The following is a 26,412-nucleotide window of genomic DNA, read 5'->3' on the forward strand; positions in this document are numbered from 1 at the left end:
GATTTCTCTATTGAGGTTTTTATGAGGTCACCCATCCCTATGGGAGCTGAGAGCTATGAACCTCTGAAGTCCCTTAAAAGCCCCATAATGGGTATTAATCTGACTTAAAAAGTGTGTAGGCCCTGCGCTGGCTCTCTGCTCAGGGGTGAATTTCACTCCATCTCAGGGGCCAACTGAAAGACTGGAGATGCAAATATGACATAGAAACTCTTTATTTTAAGAGTTTTTCCACAATCTGCTCTTGAGAACTGGGATTTACACCTGCAAATGCCTGTATCAATGAGCACATGTGCCCTGGGACAACACTACCACTCATTTGCACTGATATGGCACCTTTCATCTGAGGATGAAACCCTAACCCGAAGCACTTTATAAATATTAAGATATCTTTGAGGCAGGTAAGTTATTACTGCCCTGGTGTTACAGATGAACGTGAAACACGCAGGCATTAAGTGATTTGCCCAAGGCTGCAAGTTGAATCAGTGGCAGAACAGGACTAGAACCCAGGAGTGCTTCCAGTTCCCTGCAATTATCAATAGACCATGGTGCCTTTTTGTAACAGTTAGTTGTTTCTCTAAAAGTTAACATTTAACTCATCTGAAGCTGGATACCCAAGAAGACGGTGACACCCAAAATTAAAGCCACACAGGATTTGTGGTAGCACTATGAATAAAAGCCAGATCTCTTGTTCTCCTGTGATTTAACCACAAAGCTCTCTTCCCCATAAATTACATACACTTCCCAGTCAGTAAATTCTTGCATCACCAGGAAGGTTTATGCATACATTTAGGAGATACTTTTATTGTAACAATTGCATCAATATAATTAAAAACAAATTATTTTGCTTTCTCAGGCTGGAGAAAACCCTGCACCCTTGGAGAAAATCATTTCCCCTTTTCCTGCAGGGAGTACAGAGTCTGAGCAGCAGCTGTGATGAATGGAGAAAGAAGAGGAGGTGGATGAAAGAGGCTGGAGCAACGTGAAAGAAGATTTGTACTGAAGGAGCTGTTCAAGTGCCCAGCAGCAAAACAGAGACACATACATGCTTATATAGAGAGCATACGTTAATACATGCATGCCTTGTTGAGATCCTTTTAGATAACTGTGGTCTGAGCGCTTGTGCTCCTGCAGTTTGAATCAAAAGATTAGTGATGTCCTTGCTGTAGTGCTAACACTTTCCTCACCAGGCAGTGTCTATGGTATGGCACACATCTGCCCCTTTAAATGTAGAAGTGTGAACAATCACTTGCAAACCCAGGGCTAAATAATACCTGCGGATAGTGCATTTGCTGCAAATAGGCATCGGCTTGTCTTGGGAGGTGTGGAAAGGGGTGTTTAGCAGTTTTGACAAGAGACAGTTTGTGTGTGTATATATTAAGCTCTATGACATCAGGCAAGATATGCTTTTCTTACGACTGTACTTTCTCTGGTGCTACATTTAATGTTTGTCTAGGGCTAAACTGTCTCTTTGTGGTGCTACAGTTTTACCAGGATGATGTTCTGAAACATGAGCCTGGGAGAAATATATTTTGGTTATTAATATTTATACACAAAAACTAGGTTGAGAAGGTGCTATTTTCCTTTCAGTCTACCTGTAAATAAATTAGCAAGCAAGCAAACAAAACACACCAGCCAATCTAACCCTGAACTTTATAAAACAACTCACTTTGGGGCAGCTCATCTCTTGCTTTGCTGGAACGTACCATGGGATATGATAGCAGTTGTGCAGAACCGGAAATTCTTTTCAGCCCTAGATATTCAAAAAAGGTGGAAGGATTTGGCCCAATAATCAGCTACGTTAGAGTTTTGTGGTGGGGAGCTGGTAGGGATGCATGCCTAAGTCCTTGCTACTCTCTGAAACCATAGGGGTTTAAAGAGTTACAAAATCCTCAGAGCAGTTTCTAAGGCCACGGGGCAATAACAGCCATTCCTACTAGTACTGCATCAGCTGATGTTCCTTTGTAAATCATTAGTTTCAGAAGTCTCATAAAAACAGTGATAAAAATGGCTCTGGGCTGGAAGTTTAGCAACCAAGTCTGATCCAGCTGGTCATTGTTCTCACTAAATATTTTTAAAAGACTGGGTCTGATACATCCGTATTAAACAAGTGCATTCTGTTATTTCAGAAATGTTATGCTGGGTGATCAGCACAAAGAAGAATCAAACACACAAAACATCACTGAATGTAAATTCATGTGAGATAACATTGTGCATGACTGTTGTGAATCAGCACACATGGCACCAGAAACAAGACTAGGCCTGGCAAAAATATTTGCATGGAAATGCGTTCACATTTACAAACAAACAAATGCTCACCAGAACAGGACATTAAACAAATATTGCAGAATGCTCACAGAAAGTCACTGGGGTGTTTGCACCCAAAGATTGATTTTTACTAATTATGGTGGAGATTACAAGTGGCACAAAGGGATGTCAGATGCACAACTTCCATTGACTTCCACTGGGAATTGGACACATACCTGCTCTTCGAGGCTTTGAATATCTTCCTGTACTTTCATCCCACCATAGAACAGAAATGTACCATGTGATCTTTACATCCAATCAGAACTGCTTGAATTTTGGATACTTGCAGAGAAGAGTTTTGATGCAGTCTCTAGGCTGAAATCTATGCATCAAACATTCATCAGTTTTCAGGCACACCGGCACATGTGTGTGGGAATTACTGGTTCTTGAACAACTGATGAACAGGGAAAAGGGTGTAAAGAATAATTTTTTCCCAGGTCAAATTATGACATACAGTGAGTGAAGAATGACACAGTTCCTCTGCTGAAGAGATTTGGATGGGACATGGCTACGAATGGACCTCAGTCTCTTCTGTACCACATTTGGGGCCTGGTGCTGAACACTGTTAGCTCCACTTGGGTCCTATCTCACTCCTACTGAAGTAAATGGAAGTTTTGCTGTTGACATCAATGGGAGCAGCCTTAGGCCTGCTGATTTCAGCAAGTGTGGTGGGTGCTCAGCACTCCGCTGGATCAGGCTGACTAAGAAAACCATATATATTTAAGAAAATAAATCACAAAGGAAATTAAATTAGATATTTTAGCATGATATCCTATACAGACAGGAATCCTGTATGAAGATGGCTAGGAGACAAGGCCACCTCATGTGGCAAATGATCTGGTTTATGTTTATTTGTATAAGACAGGCGGGGACCTCCCCTCCCATGGAATGTCCTCCCCTTTCTAAATTATCGGCTTCCTGCCTCTAAACAGTCAATGACTTCCCAGTTGAGGGAGCTGTTGGTCCCCTTCCCTTTAAGCGTGTGTAGTTGAATTATCATTTGCTAACTATATTATGATCCATGGGCTACCTCGGTCTGCAGCTCCAAGACCTTATGTGGCTTTCGCTCCATCTAGGGCTTTCATAACCCAGTCACGGATAAGCCACAATCCTGTGACACAGTGAGACAGTTTAAGGGCATGAGGGACAGGTTCTGCTCTCAGTGTTGTGTCCCTGGTCAGTGGGAGCTGCTTCAATCAAGGTGCCGAGACTCAACAATGAGGCACACAGCACTGACCAAACTTGCAAGTCCCTTAGTACAGACAGGGCTCAATGTAAAATCCAGGAAGGATTCTCTGGAGGAGGACCCGGCCGAGGATGGGGATACGGGGTGGGGAGAAGAGGGACAGAGACCTCTTCAGCGGTTCCCAAGAATACAAAAGGACACGTTATGCCCAGGAAAGCTACAACCATATCAACAGCATTTCACAGGTTTACATGAGAACAGAATTTGGCACAGGAATTCCACTTCAACTCTGACTTGCCTGGCCTTTGTAGGCTTAAATCAGATGTTTTGTGTGAATGGAATATTAGGTTTACGGAGACTTAATCTAACAGCTGAGTCAAGGAAACTTTGCTAGAGAAGTCTCTTGGCAGAAGCTTTACAGCCAACATTCTCTGTATATAAATTCAGTGATTTACTAGAGGGTGTGTATTTGTCAAAGCCTTACATTTTCTGGTATAAATGACTATACTTGAATGCCTCCATCTTTTGACTAGGAGTGTTTTTATGCTTTTTTTTTAAAAAAAAAAAAAAACAACAAAACCAGATTCAACTCCAGTTGATATTTGTATTTGGAAACCAATACATCTTGTGTAGTCCCCACCATTGTTCTTGTTCATTACAAGTACTGCGCAAGATGGTAGTGGGGGGGTTGTACTTTCCTAATGTGAAGGAAGCCTACACAGTCCCTCGCTGTTCTCTCCTTTTTACAGCAGCCAAGAAGCCATTGATTTTGATTAGCTCGCAGTGGAGCCTCTGCGAAGAGCGGGAGTGCTCTCTAAATGAAAAAAAGACCTCATCTTAGGTTTCAGCAGACAGTGTGTGCGCAAGCCAGGGAAGGAGGTTATGAGATCATAGTCTGTATGGAATGCTGCATAATGTGACTGTGAAGAAAGTCTTTATTAATTTTTAAAGCCGCATTCGCATGAGCTAGATCCCATCACACATTGGAACTGCACATTTCAAGTTAGAAACGCAGCTAAGAATAGGATAAATACTGCCCCCTCATCCTCCCCATCACTAGGCCAAATTTATTCCTGGTGTAAGTCCATTGACTTGGAGTCAATGGGGTCATACCCAGGGTTGAATCTGATCTAGTGTTTCTAGATTTCTACTCTTTCTTGGAATGATTTTCACCAGCTAAAAGGGAAGGTGTGGAAGCCATTTTACCCCTTCTATATTACAAGGATATACATGCACGCCAACATTTGTGTGTCCTAGACCAAGTGTTACCATTTGGAGGCAGAGCAAGTCATCCAAATACATGGTTTTGTGCTGAGGCAGCTTAATTGATCCACTGACCGCTTGTGTACACCTTGAAATTGCACCAATTTAACTAAATCCTTCCCTAAATCAATGTAGTTAAATCAGTGCAGCTCCCTTGTGTGGACACTTCGACCAGTTTAAAAAACTTAACGTGGTTTGTTACCAACCTAAACAAAATAGAGAGAAGACCCTCAAATCCATTTTAGAGTTTCCAGAAAGAGGGCAGCAGCTATTTAACTACATTGATTTAGAAACAGATTTAGTTAAGTGGGTGCACTTCCATTGTGTAGAGTGGGCCTTAGACTTCAGCACTTTCTCTGTTCTTTTGCAACAGGTAAACACTTGACTAAGTGCTGCTACAGCCATATTCCTCATACCATAAACCTAGGAGATAAAGAAAGAAGCATTTCCCTATGGGAGCAGGTAGAGAACAGAGAAGTGAGGCAGCAGGAAACCCTTCTCTTGAGAAGCCAATTTCCCGTGTAGAAAAAAAGTGTTGATAATGGGACTGGGTCCCATGTTGCCAGGCCCAGCTTTATTTTTTTCCAGATTTCTTTATGAACAGCTTAGAGAGGATAATTATTCCTTTAAAATAAGCCTGAGTTAAATGTAACAGAACTAGGGACAGCTCCAAACCAAACCCCTGGATCCAAACACACCAAACCTTGTGGAATTTTGGATACAGAGCCACACTTAGCAGTTAGACCCTACCTCTGTAACATATTCCCATATTCACATCCCTCTACGTTTTGGACAAGTTTAATTCTGGAGGCAAACTCTGTGGTTTAGCCTCATCTATACAAGCTGCTGTATGTGGTTCATAATGTTCATCTTGTTCATCTCATGGGACAGAGGCTTTGAAAACACTGGCATGATTGATTACGACCATGTTAATCAAAGTCAAAACCTACTTAAAGCATGAACAATGGGTGACTTAAGAACATAAGAATGGCCATACTGGGTCAGACCAAAGGTCCATCTAGCCCAGTATCCTGTCTACCAACAGTGGCCAATGCCAGGTGCCCCAGAGAGAATGAACAGAACAGGTAATAATCAAGTGATCCATGCCCTGTTGCCCTTTCCCAGCTTCTGGCAAACAGAGGCTACCATCCTTGCCCATCCTGGCTAACAGCCACTGATGGACTTATCTTCCATGAATGTATTAGTTCTTTTTTGAACCCTGTTATAGTCCTGGCCTTCATAACATCCTCTGGCAAGGTGTCCCACAGGTTGTGTGAAAAAATACTTCCTTTTGTTTGTTTTAAACCTGACGCCTATTAATTTCATTTGGTGGCCACTAGTTCTTGTGTTATAAGAAGGAGTAAATAACACTTCCTTATTTACTTTCTCCACACCAGTCATGATTTTATAGACCTCTATCATATCCCCCTTAGTCGTCTCTTTTCCAAGCTGAAAAGTCCCAGTCTTATTAATTTCTCCTCATATGGCAGCCGTTCCATACCCCTAATCATTTTTGTTGCCCTTTTCCGAACCTTTTACAAGTCCAATATATATTTTTTGGGATGGGGTGACCACTTCTGCACACAGTATTCAAGATGTAGGTGTACCATGAATTTATATAGAGGCAATATGATATCTTCCACCTTATTATCCATCCCTTTCTTAATGATTCCCAATTACTTCACCTTCCTGAGAAGAATGCCAGCATATCAGGTACTCTGAAGGGAGGAGAAGAATCCTCATGTGCTGTCTCTAGTCTTCTTCCCCACTCTGTTCTGGATTGAATTTACCACCTCTTACTCTAGAGCCCTCTTTTCTCATAGCATAGAGCATGCTTCCACATCCAGAATGAGGCACTTCCACTGTCATCATCGTTAACCTCTCTCCTACTGGCTTGAATAATGTTCCCTTTGCCTTTGCAATGATCACCACTGCCACTTAGCCCAAAGTCATTTCCATCCTCAGGTCTTTTAAGGAACAGCATCTTCCTCTATTAGCTATGGGACAGAGCTGGGAGCTCTACTAAAAACTGTGGAATTAGCATACCCATAATATAAAACGGTGCGATATATTATAGCTCAGCATACAAAAACATTTTTTCTATCAATGTTCATTCAAATGCAAAAGCAGATTTTGATATTACCATGTTTGTGCACCTTCAGCACAGGTATTTGACCACTTGCGCTTTACCGGTGTGCGTATATTTGCGAAAAGTTAGTTTTCAGCTTAATGCTCGAATATTCACCAAAATTAGATTTCAAACTGTGTAAGTGACTCTCTCCCTGATTGACTGGCATTTCAGGCCATTCAATCAGGGAGCAGAAACTATGCCACCTGACTTAATTTGCAATCATATTCATAACACTCGTTAAGATCAATCTGAAGAACACGATTTATTTGCTGAAGAAATTCGCCCATAATTTCAAAGAGCGAATACATTTGAGAATTTTCCAGTTTGCTACCAGTCACACTCTGCTAACAGGTTAAAAAACGTGAAATGCATCAAATCTACTGGGTACAGGAAAGACGCTACAGAGTTACTGTGCAAGTTCCTTCCCACACCAAACCTAAGGCAAGGCATATGCTTACTTCAGATGCAATGAGCTAGTTATGGCTCTTGTGTATAGATGGACATGGCTTCTTTCCCTCTTTTGTAAAAGGAATTTCATATGCTGGAGATTCTTTGTACATATTTGTAATGACTTTATTAAAAAAAATCAATTGTTCACTGGGAAAAAAGTCTTACTTTTTATTTCCTCTCCAAAATAGAGAAGATCATTTACTATGAATTCTTTCCCCAACTCGGCTCCTGCTCCCATTGAAGGCGACAGAAGTTTTGCCATTGACTTTCACTAGAGCAGGAGCCGGCCCTGTGTTACCTTCCGAGAAGAGGCTAAGACTCTTTTGCCCCACGTTTAGGCCACAGAAGAATTACCACAACTAATACAAGACAGGACGGCTCAAGGAATTGCTAATGGACTGTAAAGCCTGTTACCTCCATGTTGCCCAGCACACGTTGATAATGACAAAAAAAGTACTTATGACTCACAACTGTTTGGTGGCCTATGTGAACTGAGCTGACCTCTGCCCTTCACGTGGAACAAGTGCCCGTGGTACAAAAGCACCATGTGTGTAGCACTAAATCTCAAGGGAGAGGAGGAAGGTCCAAAACAACTGAGCTAGTCTCTCCCCTCTAGACAGGACTGAGGTTCATTGAAAAGCATCAGCATGGAGAAAGTTACTCTGCTGCTGTTAGTGCTGCGCCTGCTCTGTAGCGAAATGGAGGCCTTCAGTCTCCAGGAGTGTCAAACCAAAACCTTCATGCGTTTCTGTAATGACAGAGACACTGGAAGCTTAGCATGGCTTCCTCACTCAGAGCGGTCTGATTGCACAGGACGGCCTAATGTACTGAAATAGAACACAGGAGAACCATGCACATGTCTCTGAAGCTAGAATACAGGCCTATAATAGAAGGGAGAAACACGAGTCCATAGGGCACTTTGAGGTGGCATAAAGATGGAGAAAAGGCACTCATATCTCCCAACAAATGGAAGTGTTTTGGCAGGTGTACAATTCTACTGAAAGCCTCAACTAAACAGAGAGATTCCCCACAATGAGTAGTAGTACCAAGCCTTGCCTTATGTTTTTCTGGAGTGTTTTAATCCTGGCAAGTTACTATTAAGATGCTAATTCACTCTCTCATGTTCACAGCTGGAAGACAATAGTCAGGGGTGGGGGTGGGGGGGGAAGAGAAAAGACCAATAACAGAGAAATCTTGCACCTATTGACGGCAGGAGAGGAAACGCTAGACAAAAAACAGCTTACTTATAACCAGAATGTCAAATGCCATCAGTAGTTTTAATCTTTCTCCTATTAACATTTTGATACACTTCACCATCATTCCCCACAGCATTGATTTTTGCAGAAGTTCCTAAAGGCAAGCAAAGAAATAGTCACTCCTACTTGGAATCAGGTTTTCAGAACAGCCTTGAGACTCTAGAAAGCAGAAACTACACATTAACCTATCAGTTTCACTCCATGGTATTACACACAGAACAGAACCCATTCATACTACATTCACCTGTGCTTCCTTGCAGAGTCAGCAATTTGTCATTCCACCCAGATAAAAGTTCACCCAGGCTATGATTCACATGTCGAAATTTTGTGCCACTTGGAAATCTCTCCTGCAGAATCTAAGAGACCTTTCCTTTGGAGACAATCAGAGGAATGTTTGGCTTAGTCCATGCCTTTCTAAAGAGGCTTTTAACAAAGGCACCTCACCTCATTTTCTGGAGCAAAGCCTCTTCTCCTCTCCCTTCGTCCTCTCTCTCTCTTAATTCAGGTTTGATTCAGATTCTGCCTCCATCATTTCTCTTTTGTCTTATTTTTTCCAAGGAAAGTTAAGACAAAACCCAATTGCCATTAGCTCCTGTTTGCTTTAATTTTTTCCCCAAGGAGGGTTTACAGTAGGAGGGGAGGAAAGCAACCAATACATACATGCAGCCCCGTTTCCCTGAGGTACAGTTCTTCCTGCTTGATTATCCAGTCAAGTGGGATTGTAATCTTACGGCCATTTCCATAGTAATGAGCACAGAAGATGCCATGATTGCTTAATGAAGCCATTTCTCCATGCGTTCAGCAAAAAGTAAATCGTCTAGTGAAAGAGAAAGCTCCAGCTCGAGAGACAGTGAACAAACATCAAATATATTTGCATCCTAGTGCCAGCAGAAGATCCTCGACAGACACTGTGACAGCTGAATACAGACTCATGCTACTCCAGCATCTAGTCTGTTCATTTGCCTATTAAGGGTACAAGCTGCTGTCCTTGAAAAGCATTTTCTGAAGCTGAGGCATTTGCTTGTTTAGGCGAGATGGGGTTTTTCAATACAGAAAGTTTGTCCCAGTCTACCCTGGATGGTGGAACCTGACTGCAAGATCCTCATAAAATACAACCTCTCAAGTAAAAAGCAGCCTGCATCTATTTCACACAATCCTCATAGCAGGAGGGGGCCACTAATCGCTTTTATTAGAGGAATTGTCACCATGATAGGGGATTTTGAAATATTGTCTGTTTGCATGCAGGCTGGCCACATCCAGATACATACCCTAGATCCAGGAGAAATCTTAAGATGAGCTATAAGATTGTCTTTGGACATCTCAAATGAAGCTCAAAAGAATCCAAATTCTTGATGTCTGTATCACACTGGTAGCATTTGCATGCAACACTCCACCCTGTTAGCAGGCATCAATCCTGCTAGGAAACAATGAAGTGGATTCTGCTGACTCCCTACAGAGAGAGGATCTAAGGTCTGGGCTGAGCAGCACTGAGAGAGGAGCCTTCGGAACAACCAAGCTTAGGAAGAAAGTTTTGAGCTAAATTATAGGTTATTGGATTTCCATTTTGTTTTTTTAATAAAGCCAATCCCCAGGAAACAACATGAGGTACTTTTTTTTTTTTTTTTAAATGACTCTATACAGTTTGTGGGCTGAGTTTGAGAAAACCATCTCTTTACATGGCCTTCAATTAGCACCTGAACTTTTCTAATAAAATTCAGACCTGGCTTTAATCTCTTCCCACCTCTCCATGCTCTCCCATTTGCAGAAGAAACAGATAATCCAACCATGAACATTAAAGATGAAACATTTCAAAACTGAGAAAATGCCACCTCCTTCTTGGTCTCTTTAATATGTTCTTCTCCTATTTCTCTTGAAGTTTCATAAAGATCAAGATGGCAACCCATGTGTTTTATGGTATCAATGACAACAACAGGTTTATCGGCCACCGACCTCTCCCAAAACCCTAAATGAACCTCTGAACCAGTGGTACTGAAGCAGTGACTCTGACATGTTTTCTCAGGTAATATAATAGTGGCAATGTAACTTTACGACTGATTCTGGGGAGCCAGAAGGCTGGTTTAATGACATAACTCCAGTCTGCTGTCCTCTCACGAGTCAGTTGAGGAAAGCTTTCCTCTAATATTATGGACTACACACTTACAGTGGGAAACTCTCATCATGTTTTCCCTACAAATACGACATTTATGTACACTGAGAGAACAGACAAAGAGGAACCTGCCTGGGGTAGTTTGTGCTGTAGATAGCAAGTTCAAGCAAGGACCTCGGCCCCAAGTTACCAGTAAAGAGTGGCAGGGATGGATTCTGACTCAGAAGAGTTGAAAACCCACTCCCCTTCCCTCTCCTTAGAAGATTCTTCATGCTAATGGACTCTGATCCCTGCTAAAGACATAACAACATGCCAACCTGCTCCCCCACTTGGATGGAGAGAGAGAGCTGTGTGAAAGACCGAGACAACAACCCACTAAATACTTGGAAGCAAGGAGTTTCCCAGCTTTTTCTTCTGTCTGTCCACATGTCATCCTGATCCTGGTATGTGCTGGGGTTAATAAACCTGGAAGTGAGCTGAGGTAGTGCCATCTTTCCAACAGCGCAGAGTCTCCACTGCAAGCGATCGACAAAGAGGACAGGTCTTCTCCCTGTCAAACCACAGGCAGAGGCACTCTTCACAAAACACATGCTGTGGAGAAAAAGGGACTCCGTCAGGCAGAGGGGAAGGGAACAACCCTGCCACCCAGTGCACAGATGCAACAGAAAAGCTTTGGTACAGGAAGCAATGCAAGTTTAGAAGGAGGGAGCAACCTGTAGGATCTCACTCACCCGTCTGCATGAAAAAAAAACCTAAATATGAGCACACTAGCCCCACACAGGCAATAACTCAAACATCAGCATCTCTTAATGAAGAAATGGAAACACATGTCCAAAATACAGTTCTCTTAAGTTCGGAATGTCTCTCTGGGTACATAACAGCAGGGTTCTGTGCTCTGCACTAGCTATCTGTTCTCTTCAAAGTGCAATTCCAGGTGTGGGCCAGGCTCTCCAAAACCTAGGGGTATGTCTACACAGCATTTTGAAATGAGTCGCAGCAAGTCTCTCAGCCCCAGTCGACAGACTCGGGCTTGCACTAGGGCTCTAAAGATAGCTGTGCAGGCAGCACTTTGAAGTTGCAGCTCCAGCCAGAGCTCAGGTTTTGAAGCCTATGGAGGGGGGTTGGCTTCAAAATCTGAGCTGCAACTTCGAAGCGCTGTCTCCACAGCTATTTCTAGCCCAAGTCTGTTGACCCTCTGTGTGGGCCAGCACTAGAGAAGGATGAGACACACATCGGCTGCAAGTTTCACAGATATTTGCTGACAGTAGAGCAGGGGTCCCCAACGTGGTGCCTGTGGGCACCCACCAGGGCACCTATGTGCACCCACCTACTGGCCGCTGGACAAGCAGCCGACGAAATGCCATCAATTTTCAGCGACACCTCTTGATGACGCTACTTCTCAGTGGCATTTCGGCGGCTTCTTGTCCGGCGGAAACATGCCTGGCAGCTAGTTGTCTGGCGCCCGCCACACGGAAAGGTTGGGGACCACTGCAGTAGAGGAATGGAGAGACTTGGGGATCTTGGTTACATTCTAGGCTCTACAGGGGAGTGTCGATGTCTATACTATGTTAGGTGCTTTGGTGACTTAGGTGTCCACTGGGCACTAGACGGAGATACCGTGTCTATTTCTATGCTATGTTTAGAAGTGACGAGGTTAAGTTTGATCCCACAACGGGTTTGGCAAGCTTGGTGTTCTTACCTGGCACATAAGGATCAAAGGTTCCCTGAACTCCACTTGGCAAATAGCACAGATGTCTCCAGCCTCACTGCACTGCTGGCTGGTTGCACGGACTCCATAGGTCTGTTAGGGAGAGGGAAGAAAAACCTCTCTGTGCAAAAGGGTTTAGATTGCCTGGTTTGTTCTTGTACACATGCACAAATGCTTCTTTTCATGCCCAGCTTTTCTACACTGAAGAAAGCCCACTGGAAACTAAGCTACATCACTGCACTGTGGCTGACTGCGGGAGTCTGGAGATGAAGGTCCTGGACCTTGGTTTTCCAGTGACTTTGCTGCAGGATGTTGGGTAAGTCACTTCATCCCTCTGTGCCACAGTATCTACAGTTGTGAAATAAGGATAAATGATATTTACTGAGCTCAGTGGGGTGTTGTAAGGATTAATTCAATATCATTTGCAAAGCACTGATAGAAGGCGCTTAGAAAGCGCTAAGTATTATCATCAACAAACTAGCTCCAAAAAATCCCCCAAACACTTTCATCCACAAACTTCCAAGCTCTTTATAAAAAGGAAGGTATATGTCATTACCCCGACTGTGTGAATGGGAAAACAGAAACCTAGAGAGGTGAAGTGACCTGCCCAAAGCAACATGATGAGAGAGTCAAGTGTCCCAACTCAGTCCAATCCCCTATCCACTGGGCCACACTGTCTCCAAACATACACATTACCCGTGCAAAGTGCTGAGAAAATACCATGGTATTAGGACTCATATCTATACTCCACATGGCAGAAAAGCCACGGGGTCCTACCACTATAAAAGATAACCACAGTATTCTCCAGTAGTGGCTGTTAATACCACCATAACACTACTGTACGTTGCCATGGCTGGGGCAAATACGGTAGTATTTATTTTAATAATAAATCAGGGGATGTCAAAGTCTCTGCCTCACACAGACACACACACAAAACAGCAACTCGCCGCTTTATTAGACTCAGTGGATCAAACAATACTATTCAGTGCCTCTAACCATCACATTTCATACATACTTGTCAATCTATTTCCAGAAATGGGATGCAGCATCTTGCAACAGACCAGCCATGCAATGTTCCATTAATATCGTTGGGAAAGGGCAGACATCAGGAATTGCTTCCCCGCCCAAAAGTTAGGTAGGGCTTCCCATCACAGCCACGGGGTGCTGGGTGACTTTTTTCAAAAGTACCATAAATCTGGCATTCCGAGCAATGCTTTACTGAACCTTTCCTTTGTGGCAACATTTCCCAAGTCAACTTGGCCACATACATTGACTACCTACCTGAGGGGTGCAAAGGACCTTCAGTGCCTTCCAGACACTCCCCACACGGCCACAGATGTCAAAAGACTGCAAGAGAAACATTTAGCTTTAGACACTGTTCACAGGGCGATAAAGACATAGAGTCTTGTAACTTGGAGAACATCTAGGAAGAGATGGTCCAAACAGATGCTCACAGGAAAGAAAGAGCCCAAAAAGCAGTAATGCCCAAAGAGACTGAGGTGTGGCAAAGAGCAGAGAAACAGACATGAGCTGACACTGCAATATGGTAAATAAAAAGGACTATAGACTCATAGACTTTAAGGTCAGAAGGGACCATTATGATCATCTAGTCTGACCTCCGGCACAACGCAGGCCACAGAATCTCACCCACCCGCTCCTGTAACAAACCTGTATGTACCCTTTGAGTTACTGAAGTCCTTAAATCTTGGTTTAAAGACCTCAAGGTGCAGAGAATCCTCCAACAAGTGACCCATGCCATAACTTTCAGTTGCATACCCAGAGACTTCACGTTAGAGGAAGGGGACAAAACAGACTCTCTTGACATCTCTGATGTGACTACAGCTGGAATATGGTATTCATTTCTGGGCTCTTCATTATAAATTGGAAGGAGTTCAGAGAAGATCAACAAAAATGGTGGGGGGGCTGGAGGGACTGATTTCTGAGAAAAAATTAAAGGATTAAATACATACAGCTTGGCCAAGTGGCGACAAAAGGTGAGTGAGTGTGTGTGGTGGGGGACATGACACGATAACTGTCTACATATCTCAAGGGAGATAAACACCGAGGAGGCGAGAAATTATTTAGCATAAAAATAGCAGTGAGGATAGAGCAAAGAAAGGGAAAAGTCTGATGGAATATCAGGGATAAATTTCTGAGGGTTTAATCTATTAGCCTGGGGGACAATCTCCCAAGACAAATAGAGAAAGCCATACTGCAAACTAGACTAGACAAGATGTGAGAAAAGGCCCCAGAGGGAACAGCTCTGCATTAGCAGGGAGTGGGGCTGCATGGCATAACAGCACTTTTCCATCTCTAACTTGTCTGGATATGGAGTGAGTGGAAGGGCAAGAGGAAGACCTAACATGAAGAACTGCATTAGACTTACATGATATGCACACACCTCAGAAAAACTGGATTTTTTTTTGTGAGGGTTTTTTTGGTTAGTGTGACTAAGTGAGCTCTCTGCAGAGAATGCCAGTGAGATCACCATGCAATAGATGTGGAATCAAATGCAGGCAGCAGTAATGCTTCCAGTCGGCAGATAAAAGGGCTCAAAGGGTTCTTCCGTAATGTTTCCAGTCAGCTCCTAGGGCTTGAGGCTGCGGACAGTTACAGATCTTTAAAAGTTAATGATCCCTAGACAGGTAGCAGCTCTCTCTCACACAACCCCATTCTCTCTCTCTGGGGCTTATTTGTGTCTCTGCTGGGGCCCCACAGTCTCTTCTAGCATCCTCCCTACAATGTGTGTTTCCCTTGCCACCCATTGAAATCTAAATTGCAGCCACCATCTTTCTGGCCAAGGAATTGCTCCACCTTTGTTCACAACTGGCCAGTGCTGCTCCTTAATGAGCTGGAAGGGCAGCCATAAAGCAACACTAAGTACCTTCAGCCTCCACTGGTCCAAGGAAAGTGAGATTAGGATGGGACTCAGATCAGGGTCCCTGACTTGGCAATAGAAATCCCTGCCTGCAGGCCGGTGAGCCAGCCCTTCCAAACTGTTTCCCAAACCCCTCTTCTCTCCTATGCAAATGGAGCCAGTAATACTTCGGGCAGGACTCGTCTCTCTGGTAGGGCATGAAGACATGGGCGTGCATACATATTAACAACTGGGATTCCCACACCAAAGTCAGCCTTGTGTTTACATGTAAGCCAGGCATATGCACTGAGATGACTAGTGTCAGTTGCTCTACACAACCTCCCTATAACCTGAGCCTGCAGAACCTTCCCTTTGTGCTTTGGAGAGGTGATACAGTCGAGCTAAGCCCTGGATTTCTGCCAAGAGCACAGCAGGTCTAAGCACCAAATAGGCTTTTGTGGTTTTTGTAATGAGGTTTGTGGTTTTGCTCATGTGGACTCCTAGGGGTAGATTTTCAGTGCGTCGGGCAAAGAATTAGACATGCAACTCCTGTGACTGTAAATGGGATCTGAGCATCTAATATTCCATGCATTGTATTGGAAATGTATACCAGCCTATTCCCTCTCCCAGTCCATCCCCACTCCTCTCACACGGAGTCTCCAGTGAAAGGGGAGCCAAAATCTCTAGTCTGATTGTCCCATACCCCAAATCCTGTATATGGCTGACAGACACTCAAAGCACCTTAAACGATCCTGGACTCTCAGCCACTGGGCTGTATTATCTTCCCACATACACTGGTTTAACTCTACTGACTTCAGAGTTACTCCCAACTTACTTCAGCGCAGAATAAGAGGAGAATCAGGCCATGTTTTGCCAACCTCTTTGGCTCTTCCCAACACTAGGCTGTAGGCTAGAGGCCATGGTTGCAGGCAGGCTCTTAGATTCAAAACAGATATTTCCTGGTTAAAGGTAAGAGATATTTGCTTAAAGCAGAAGAACCTGGGCAGTTCCCTCCCATTCCTGACCTCTGCTGTTGGTTCTGAGCCGTGCCTTTGCAGTGTCATGAGCAGGACAGGCCAGAACTGGCAGTTAGAATTATGCAAGCTAAGAATTCACAAAAGATACCAAAGAACAGCAGGTTTAGTGGTAGGGGGGCAAGGTCCTGATCTGTTATAAAGGTGCTTTTCTGAAGTAAGTGCACTGACATCTCTCCTCCCACCACATAGCCCTTGTATATCAACAAGGACTTGAATAAAGCAGGAAGGAAAGAAACTTCCACACTAACAGCATATGCAGAGAGACTTCTCCAAAAGGGAGCCCTGCAATGCTACTCCCGAGCCACAGTGGAGGGCAGTAGATCGTTATTCTCCTTTGATACTGCAGCTGCTAAATCACAAAATAGGAGAACTTTTCAGGACAATCAGATTGCCGTCCAGCTACCTCAGAAGTCAGCACCTCACCCTGTGGAGAAATGTCAGCCTATTCCATAAAGAAGAATGACCTGAACCTCGGATGGTCTCTCCAGACAACAGGAGCCATATGAGGAGCCCAGGACTGGAAATATCTCTTCCTCTTTCCCAGGCGCTGCCCGTTTACACAACAAGAGACACTTGAAGCATACAAGAAATCAGAGTCACCACATGGTGCAGGAAGGACACATAGGACTGCTTAGGTCCTTCCTGGAAACTTACAGTCAATGCCACTTTTGAAGAGGGAAGCTTCCTACCACCATAAAATATGAAATAGTTCAGTCCTCCAAAAGCACAGTGGAGAGCACAGACAAGCAGTGTGGTCCAGTGGACAGGCACTGCACCGGGACTCACGAGTCCTGGTTCTATTCCTTGTTCTGCCACTGACCTGCTATGACCTTGGGCAAATCACTTCCCCCTCTCTGTGCCTCAGTTTCCCCTCCCACCATTTATCTAGTAATCTCTTTATACCAGGGAATGTCTTTCATTCATGTTTGTGCAATACCTAGCACAAATGGAGCCATCTAGGCAATACAAATAAATTATAAGCAGCAGCTATCTCTGGACTGCACAGACTTAGCCTGTGTCTAGCTGAGCAACTTGCACAGATTTAAGAAAATCTGTTTAAAAACTAATTTCAGTTAATTCTTACGTGGACAGACTGATTTTGGTTTAAGAATGTCCACACAAGAGGCTTACACAGTTTTAACTTAATCAGTTAAATCAGATGCACCCTTTTAGTTTAGACAAGGCTACAGGCTCTGCATTCAGCCTGCCTTTCTTGAGCAAACTAATGGAAAACATGCCAAGAGCAGTCTTCAATTACATCTCCTGGACCTCTGTCAGCCAGGTTTCAGGTGAGGACACTGAATGGAAATGGCACTACTCGTTTTGTCCATATGGGGGCAGCAGGAGAGATTTATTCTATTACAAGTCAGGGCCCAATCAGCACACATCTACGGCCCATGTGACATCCTCAGGGCTGTACAGGTAGTATATATACTCTGAGGATGCAGCCCACATAACACAGAGAGAGCTGCACAGGGCACCCACAATGGTAAATAGGTTGAGAACCACTGCACTAGACCCTTCTGCATGCAGTACTGTTGATTACATGATACTTTTATTCTGCCTCACTGGAAGAGCAGGGATTGATGGGGAAACCCAGAGCTGACTGCAATCTTTTCTCTAAGGCTGCCCTCAGAGAGAATGGTGATGGGCAACTTCTCCTTGTGCTACCAGATAGTTCATCTGCAAAGTCCCTCAAGGCCCTAGACTGTCTCCCATCCTCTTCTATTGTTTTTTATATGAAACCACAGGGGGAAACAGTGACACATCAGAGACTCAAAAATGTCAACAATATGCGGTCAACCCCATGCCTACAGCTCATTCATCACTCCTGTCCAACTATCTCAGTGCCTGGCCAATACCAGTAAGTGGAGGAAGACAACTGGCCAAAGCTAAGCCCAAGCAAGGCAAAGGTGACAATGAAGGGGGAAAGAAAAACCCCTGTGAAGATCTGGTCTTCATGAGAACATCTCTGAACACTGAGTGACTCTGCCATCAACTAACCAATTCAGTTCATAATTTGGGAGCTCTCCTGGACTCTTCACTGCTTCTAGATACTTCGACAGCTACAGCTGCTCAAACCAGCTTTTTCCATCTGTAATTGTCCAGGACCCGGGCAAAGCAATCCATGCCTTTGTGGTTTCTAGGGCTGGCTACCACAACTCATTGTACTTGAACACATTGACCTTAAGAAAACTCCAGCTTGTCTAGAACACAGCAGCTTGCCTCCTTAGCAACACTAGCCATGAAGAACATAGCACTGCAGCACCTGAATCACCACACTGGCTGCCCAGACAGAACTGGGTAAATGTCACAATCTCAGTCCTCATCCTGAAGGTCATCCATCGCAACAGACCGATGACCTGAGAGCAGGACCTCCCTTGGGAGTTATGTTCCACAGAAATAAGAAACCCATCAGCAACATAGGTCAGACTCATGATTGCGGGGCACACAGTTTGCTCAGCAATCACAAGGCGATGGTGAGAATCACACTAAGGACCTTACATCCTTCAGAACTAACTGCAAAACTCACTTCTCTTCCCTCATCTTGCCTCTAGTGAAAAGCAGAGAGGAAGAGGAGAAACGCTCTTATCCACACACCCACACACCTCTCCCAGAAACCTCCTGCAGAAGGGGTGAAATTTAGTCCATTTGCTCATCTCTTAGTCTGGGGCCTAACGTTTATGCTTGTAAATGTAATCCTGCCCTAGAGCCTGGCTATTGTTATTAAGAAAAATGGCAAACTCCAGGAAGCTTCCCATCTGGGCAAGATCCATTGTGCTGGTAGGGATGCCAGCCTCAATCTCCAGTGGTATTAATCCAGTATCTTCCAAAAAACTATGTCCATCCGTCAGAGCTCTCATTCTGGCTGCACTAGTATGATGTCCTCACAGGCACATAAGTAGACATGGCTGCTTTCATAAATGTAACAGGCAGAAGGATGGTCCAGCGATTGAGGTGCCAGTCTGATACACAGGGCTTGTCTACATGAACATTTAGACTGTGGCAAGCTGTAAATCTATCTCACACGAGTCTGCTGTGGTCTCACTGTCCATGTGGACCCTGCTGAGGCATGCGAACAGTTAGCTAGAGCACTCGGAGCTAGAGCAAAGTGCTCTGAGGAATTGTTAATGCACAACAGCATAGTGCACACAGACAGGCCAGTGAGGGGCAGGATTCATACCCCAGCTTGCAGAGGTCTAATTGTTCAAGTACGGCACACCCTCAGAAGACCAGGATTCAATTCCCAGCTCCACACAGACTTCCTGTGGAACCGTAGGCCACTCATTTAAATCTCTCTGAACCTCAGTTTCACCATCTGCAAAGTGGGGATAATAGTACTTCTCATGGGTGTTGGGTGGATAAAACTCTTTGAAGAGCATGAAGTGCTTATATGGCCCCCATTAGTGTGGTATCTAAAATAGTACATTTTTAAAGAGTTTATTTTTTAATCATAAAAAATAAAAATCAAGGAGTTTGCTGCTGTATACAGAGTTTACTCACCAGACATCCCCTTACCTTGCACAGACTATACAGTATGATCAGGATCCCTCCTAGGAAATAGCTGCTGGATGGATCATCCCCCATGATGTATTTGTACCACGACTGAATGGGGACAAGTGAGCGGAACAGCTGGCTCAGCTCTTCAATAACCAAATAAAACTTCCCCTGTAAAACATAAAGGATACAAATTATCATCATTGCCAGGGGCCCAAAAGGAGAAGAGAAAGGCTCAGACGTAAGCGTTTGTGCTATGATGAGTCCTGCGTGTCCATTAGCCTCTCAGGGCCTTTGCTAATGGTTGCACAGACTAGTCTTGGTGAGTTGTAACTATTGCCCTCTTCACTGCCACCTAATTTAGTGCCCAGAAAGGGAAACGTATCCTCTCATAGCTTCCTTGTGCTCCCCCGGGCAGTCTGTTTTACCCAGTTGTTGTCTACAGCCCTACACTTAGAAGCTTCTCAGGGCAGGGACTCTCTCTTTGCTATATGTTTGCACAGTCCCCATAGGGCACTGGCTTGTAGGTATTGTTGTATGATCAATACTACTAATAACTAGGAAGAGGAGTACAAGACATGTTTCTCTTTCCCTGGGCAGAGAATTACTACCATACAACCAGCATGGCCTCCCTATTTTGCAGAGAATCCTCGTGAATCAAAGTGCAACAGGCCCTCCCTTGCTTTCCAGCGTTCCCTTCTGCACAGTGTGTGCTGGTCTCAGGTACAAACTCTGAGACACAAAGACCAGCTCTGAAATACAACCTTCAGTTTCAGGCTTGCTAAATCCTCCCAAGAATTGTATTGGGAAAGAGAATTCATCCAACTATCTGCTCTACATTAGGGAGCCAAGCACTTTGCAGGAATGGGCCCTATGCCCTTTTTAAACCTCCCCCAAAACAATCCTCTCATCTTAATATTTCCTCTAGATTTGAAACCATTTGTTCTCACAAAGGACACCATCAAGGCATCATTGTTTACCTTCAGGTTTCTCATAACCCCAGGAGGCTGCAACAGAAGTATGTTTTCTAACCACATTTTCTTTCACTCTATAGCAGTAAGAACCAGCCCCAAGAAACTGACCACATAAGTAGGATCTAATTTTGGGTCTCCCAGCTTTGATAAGGATCTGTGTTTGTGTTGTCACTCATTGTTTAGAAGGAAGAATTGATGCCAGGGCAAAGGGGTGGGATGAGGGGTCATAAACGTAAACCAACAGATCAGCTTCATGGTGTTAACACTCCTAAAAGTTAAAATTTAAGATGTTAAGATTTTGGATTTGGTAAGGATAGGGAGGGATGGGAAAAATTCCCCTAGAATTTTGCTGCGTGCATCACAGTAACACTATCGTTGACTATGTCATCACAGGTCGCTGTCATTAATCGCCATCGGTGGGGCACAGGGATTCAGCCCTCTGCAGTCCAGGAAGAAAGAAGCAGTCAGCACCCTCCCCCTGGGTCTCAGAGATGAGATCACTTGGCAGGCTGTCCTGCTGTGCTGAACAAATCGAATCCTTCAGAGAGCTCTGGCATTCTCATGATCTCATATCCCCCCTGAGACGGTGAGTGAGGTCACACCAGCGGTTGCTAAAGGACCTGGGCTCTTTTTCCCCTTCCCCCATCCCTCCTCTTTTTAATCCCATGTGGCATCACATAGCAAAAATGTAACAGCAACAATATGAGATTCTAAATGTAAGCAATTTATTAAATTAGCACGAAAGGCTCTCTTACCAGACTCACACTTCAGTATGATCATCATTTATTTCATAAGCCCTTGTGACAGAGGGTCGCAGTTTGCTAATGACTAGGCTATCACTTCCTTTAGCATAGGCAGCTCTTTCTCTACACACACACACACACACACACCAACCCCTGATGAAAACAACACATCACCACACACACACACACACACACACACACCAACCAACCCCTGATGAAAACAACTGGCAAGTAAAATGCACTGCAAATTCCTAAAGCAATCCACTTTGCTGCCTCTCCTTTTTAATCCTTTCTCCCACCAGACTCGGACGTTTCCTTCATCCAATTCAGCATCTATAACAGACTGTCCTGGTACAGGTCAACACTTGATCCTCCAAAGATTTCAGATGTCTTCTATGAAGCTATGGGATAACAAGAGGAACCTCACTCCTGTGAAGCTCAGGAGCTGGGCAGGGCTAAAACTAAGCTCCTGCAGAGTTTCGGAGCTTCCCAGGGTTGGAGCACAGGGCTAGGAAACATTCAGGTGAGCTCTGCCAGGGAGCAGAAGCATAGGAAGAGGCAGAGATGTATTTACAGCAAATGGAAGATTCTGATTCTGTTAAATATGGTGCTTCCACTCCTGTAAACTAAGAAGTGTTAATGTAATTCCAACTCAGTCACCTCCTCTAGGCTAGCACGTCCCACGGGTTTTTACTGGTAACTAGAGGACATGTCAGCAGCCTGCAGATGTGTTAGCAGCCCCAAAGGAGTGCAGCTACCAGCATGAAATGGGTATGTATCATCCTGGATGACTCACACCACCAGAATGACCATCCAAGAGAACCCTGGAACCGAATACAATATCATCACAGTCATGATGGGTGCAGCTACAAAGACAGCGAAATGAGACTTAATAAAAGGAAAGAGTGCCATATGAAACATTGCCCCAACAAAATTAAAAGCATTGCCTTCTGGGAGCGTGGAGTACAGAGTCCATACCAGGGGTCGGCAACCTTTCAGAAGTGGTGTGCCAAGTCTTCATTTATTCACTCTAATGTAAGGTTTCGCGTGCCAGTCATACATTTTAACATTTTTAGAAGGTCTCTTTCTGTAAGTGTATAATATATAACTAAACTATTGCTGTATGTAAAGTAAATAAGGTTTTTAAAATGTTTAAGAAGCTTCTTTTAAAATTAAATTAAAATGCAGAGTCCCCCAGACCGGTGGCCAGGACCCAGGCAGTGCGAGTGCCGATGAAATTCAGTTCGCATGCCGCCTTCGGCACCCACGCCATAGGTTGCCTACCCCTGCTCTATATCCATCAGATACACCAAAGTCTCAACCCTCCAGGACATTTATCTGTGACACTGGCCTCTTTTTAAATTTAGGAAAAATCTCAAAATAGCCACAAAACACTGGCAGAGATATGAGCCTGAAAAGAAGTGAGGTCCCTCTCTTTTAGCAGGTATATAGTTTCCTTTACCCTCAGCTGCAAAATTCAGCATTTCTGATGTCCATAACTTATTACAGGCAGCATTGTGAGTGCTGCCTATTATTAAAGTTGGCTGACATGTCCCATTCTAAGAGTCTGTTTCCAGTTGCTTATAAAATTTTGCTGAACTTTAACTATTTGCCATGTGTCCTCCTCAGGCTCTGTGTTATTTATTTAATTAATTTGTAAGTTTCAGACATTTCTGATAATAAGGTGAGGGAAAAGTCCATTGCTTCACCAGTGTTAAAAATAAATCAGTCACACAACCCTTCCATTAAGAAAGTCCAGCACCTTCTCACTTTGGAGTTGGCCTGTCAGGATATGCCTTTTGCTTTTTCCATCACAATCTTCACAAATCTGGCTAAGCTATAAGCCTTTGAAAAAATATCTCCCTTTGTACATGCTTCTTAGAGACTTGTTAGAACGTCACCTAAAATCTGAAGATTCTGTCAGCACTGAGCAATTGCCAGCCCCCCACCACTTTTTCATGTGACTGGATTGCGCAAGTGCCATCCCAACAGAGCAGATAAGCATGCTGCAGACCAGCGGTGCAGGGGCTGAGGAGGACTTTTCCTGAAACTGCAGTTCTCACCTGCTCCAGGACAAGGGACCAGAACTATGAGCAAAGCTTCTGTCTCTCCTGTGCTCTCTCTGACTCCTGGCTGGTGTCCAGTATGGAGAAGGAGGAGGAAAGTGTACGAGTAGAACGTAGAGGGGAAAGGTTGAGGGGAGGGGAACAGGAGAGAAAGAGAAATTGGGACAGGGAGCTGAAGTGGGGCAAGGACTAGAACTGGTTGGGAAAGGAAATAGGATCTGGGATAAAAAGCTTGCGAAGTGGAGACTGGGAATGGAAGGGGGAGTCAGTGATGGGGAAGAGATAGGACTAGGGCAGCGACAAATTGGAGGGGACAGAAGGGTCTGTGACCACTAGAGAACACTCTTTTCCAGAGTCTGGAATGGAACCCAAGATCCCAAAGTCTCACCATTCCTCTACTGTCAGTAATTATCTGTGAAAGTCACTAGCAAAGTATGTGCCTCATTTTCCTCTGGTACTGGTCCACATAGCAGTAGTAGGTTGTCATCCTCTATCAGTTACTCTACTAGCTCAAGTGGCAAAGGTCTCTGTGGCAGATCTAAAGGTGATGAGACATGATGGAATTTCTTTTTTCACTTTCCTTCTCCTCCCCTCCCCCCGAGGAAATTACACACAAAACTAGGGAAAAAATATTATGGAGGTTGCACTGTCAGAAATTAGGAAATGCCAGAATTAAGGTTGCCTGTACAACCTTAATTGAGATCCCATGTGCGTATGCATTATGATACAGTCTTTAATTATATGATTACATACTTTTTTCCTCACAAGCTCTCTGCTTCATTCAGTGCACAGGATGGATGGTGCTCATTTAATGAGCAGCTATTCAATATTTTGTCTTCATGTCATTCCATGCGTGACCTCAGGCCTCATTTACTGCACAGTATTTAAACCCTATTCTGAAGCCAGAATTATTATTTTCCACATAGGCTTTTCTATGGCTCTCATCCCCATACAATCTATCTGAATGTGTCACAAACATTAATTAATTTATTTTCACAAAACCCAGGAGAGAGGTAAGAGGGTGCTATCCCCATTTCACAGATGCAGAACTGAGGCACAGAGAGACTAAGATCAGAAGTGTCCACTAATTTTGGGTGCCCAGTTTGAGAGGCCTAGGACCCAGTGTTTCTGAGTGCTTCCCATTAGCACTTTATTTGTTCAAACCACAGCTCCCATTGACTTGAGTTGCAGCTGCGCACGCTCAGCATTTCAGCAAATTAGCCCATGGAGTTTCAAACCAGGCACGCTGAAAACAAGGAACACACACTGACTGACCACCTGTGAAAAGTCTGTTCAAGTGACTTGCCCAGCATCGCATAGACACTCTGTGGCAAAGGCAGAGAATCCAGTTCTCCAGGGTAGCATTCAGCTGCCTTAACCATGAAGCCATCCTCGCCTCATTCACTACACACCTCCAACTTCTGCAAGAAATGAAGCAGAGGACCTCTAGAGAACAGTGTCCTTCACTACACCACCCTGATTCCTTCCCAGAGCAGGCTGAACCAGTGCACTGAATGTGAGGGGTCCTGTGGAGAAAATAGCATGTGCTCGTGTAATTAAAGACTTTCATAAAGCATATGCACAAACGGGTCAAATTGAGGTTGTATGGGCAACCTTAACTCTGGTATTTCCTAATTTCTGAGTGCTTGACTTTACAACCTTAATATTCTTTTAATGGGGGGCGTGTGTGTGTGAGTGGCAATGAGATAACTGTGATTGTCACCCTGGAGAAGTTCTGAGTCACCCTTGCCCAGCTGCCAGCATTGTTAGGACATGTCCTAAAAGAAGAGGATGCTGAAGACATCTTTAAGAGAAACCTGCTGGCTTTCAGACCACAGGACAGCAGGGAGATTGACCAAAAGCCCTCTCCCTTAGAGCCTCTTTGCCAGCACAAGAAAAGAAACAGGTTGGGTAGGATGAAAAAAGAAAAAGAAAAGAAAAGACTGTTGCCAATACGTAAAGACAGGTGAAAACTCACTGCAGGCTAACTATGAATGAATCAAAAGGGGTTTTCTTTTTTCAATTTCAGTCAACGTGAGCAACTCCCACTGGACCTCTGCCTAGTCATTGGGAGTTCTAGGTGCTCAGCATTTCTGAAGATCAGGCCCCAGATCTCTTGAGTTGGCAAGTCAAAAAACTAAGGTACCCAAAAATCAGTGGCCACCTCTGAAAATGGCGGCTTTGGTGACTTTCTAAAGATCACGCAGGGAGTCTGGTGACAGAGCTCCAGTTCTGTGATGCCCAGTCCTGTGTTTTGGTCACTCTTTCCTGCAAGAAAGAAAAAGATAAAATGCCCCTCTAAGGCAGAGTCCCACCTCTTCCAGCCACAGCTCCCAAATTAGGGAAAGATGCTGTAGAATCTGCATATGGTTCCCAGGAAAGGAGAGAGGGGATGGGTCCAATGGGTTGAACGTTAGTGCAGGGTCTGGGAGCTCTGAGTCCAATTCCTGCTTTGCCACAAACACCCTGGACAACTCTGTGCCTGGTCTCCATCTGTACAATGGGGATAATAGCACTGCCCTACCTCACAGAGGCATTACGATGATAAAGACTGTGAGGCACTCAGGTATCACTAAGCACCCTAACCCCTTGGCTTTGTGGTGATCAAGGCATAGTTTGTTGCCACTAATGCGCTGCATCATGTGAATGTCTGAGACATCTCTTCCTTTGCAGGTGTCATCAAGGACAGGAAAGGAATGACACCCTGGGCTAGCACCACTATCGGAACAAACCATTGTTTTTAAGTCACGCTGCTGGGGAGGATGGGGAAAAACTTAGTCATGGAATGTGAGTTACACAAAAGAACCCTCCGTGTCTCCCACACTGAATCGA

General features: G+C 44.3%; 1 protein-coding gene across 4 annotated transcripts in view; it reads right to left on the reverse strand.

Moving 5' to 3' along the window:
* Positions 1 to 8,594: 8,594 nt before the first annotated feature.
* The window catches only part of RNFT2 (ring finger protein, transmembrane 2), a 39,268-nt gene continuing 21,450 nt past the window's right edge, over positions 8,595 to 26,412 (reverse strand). For all 4 annotated transcript variants that reach the window (XM_032800019.2, XM_032800020.2, XM_032800017.2 and 1 more), the window contains 4 exons: positions 19,819 to 19,968; positions 13,687 to 13,752; positions 12,397 to 12,498; positions 8,595 to 11,288 (listed from right to left, as the gene is read on the reverse strand). In XM_032800019.2, the coding sequence (XP_032655910.1) occupies positions 11,154 to 11,288; positions 12,397 to 12,498; positions 13,687 to 13,752; positions 19,819 to 19,968 (453 nt within the window). In that variant the 3' untranslated portion in view covers positions 8,595 to 11,153. The remainder of the gene's footprint in view (positions 11,289 to 12,396; positions 12,499 to 13,686; positions 13,753 to 19,818; positions 19,969 to 26,412) is intronic.

The sequence above is a fragment of the Chelonoidis abingdonii genome, chromosome 22 (genome assembly GCF_003597395.2).
Source record: "Chelonoidis abingdonii isolate Lonesome George chromosome 22, CheloAbing_2.0, whole genome shotgun sequence".
NCBI lineage: Eukaryota > Metazoa > Chordata > Testudines > Testudinidae > Chelonoidis > Chelonoidis abingdonii.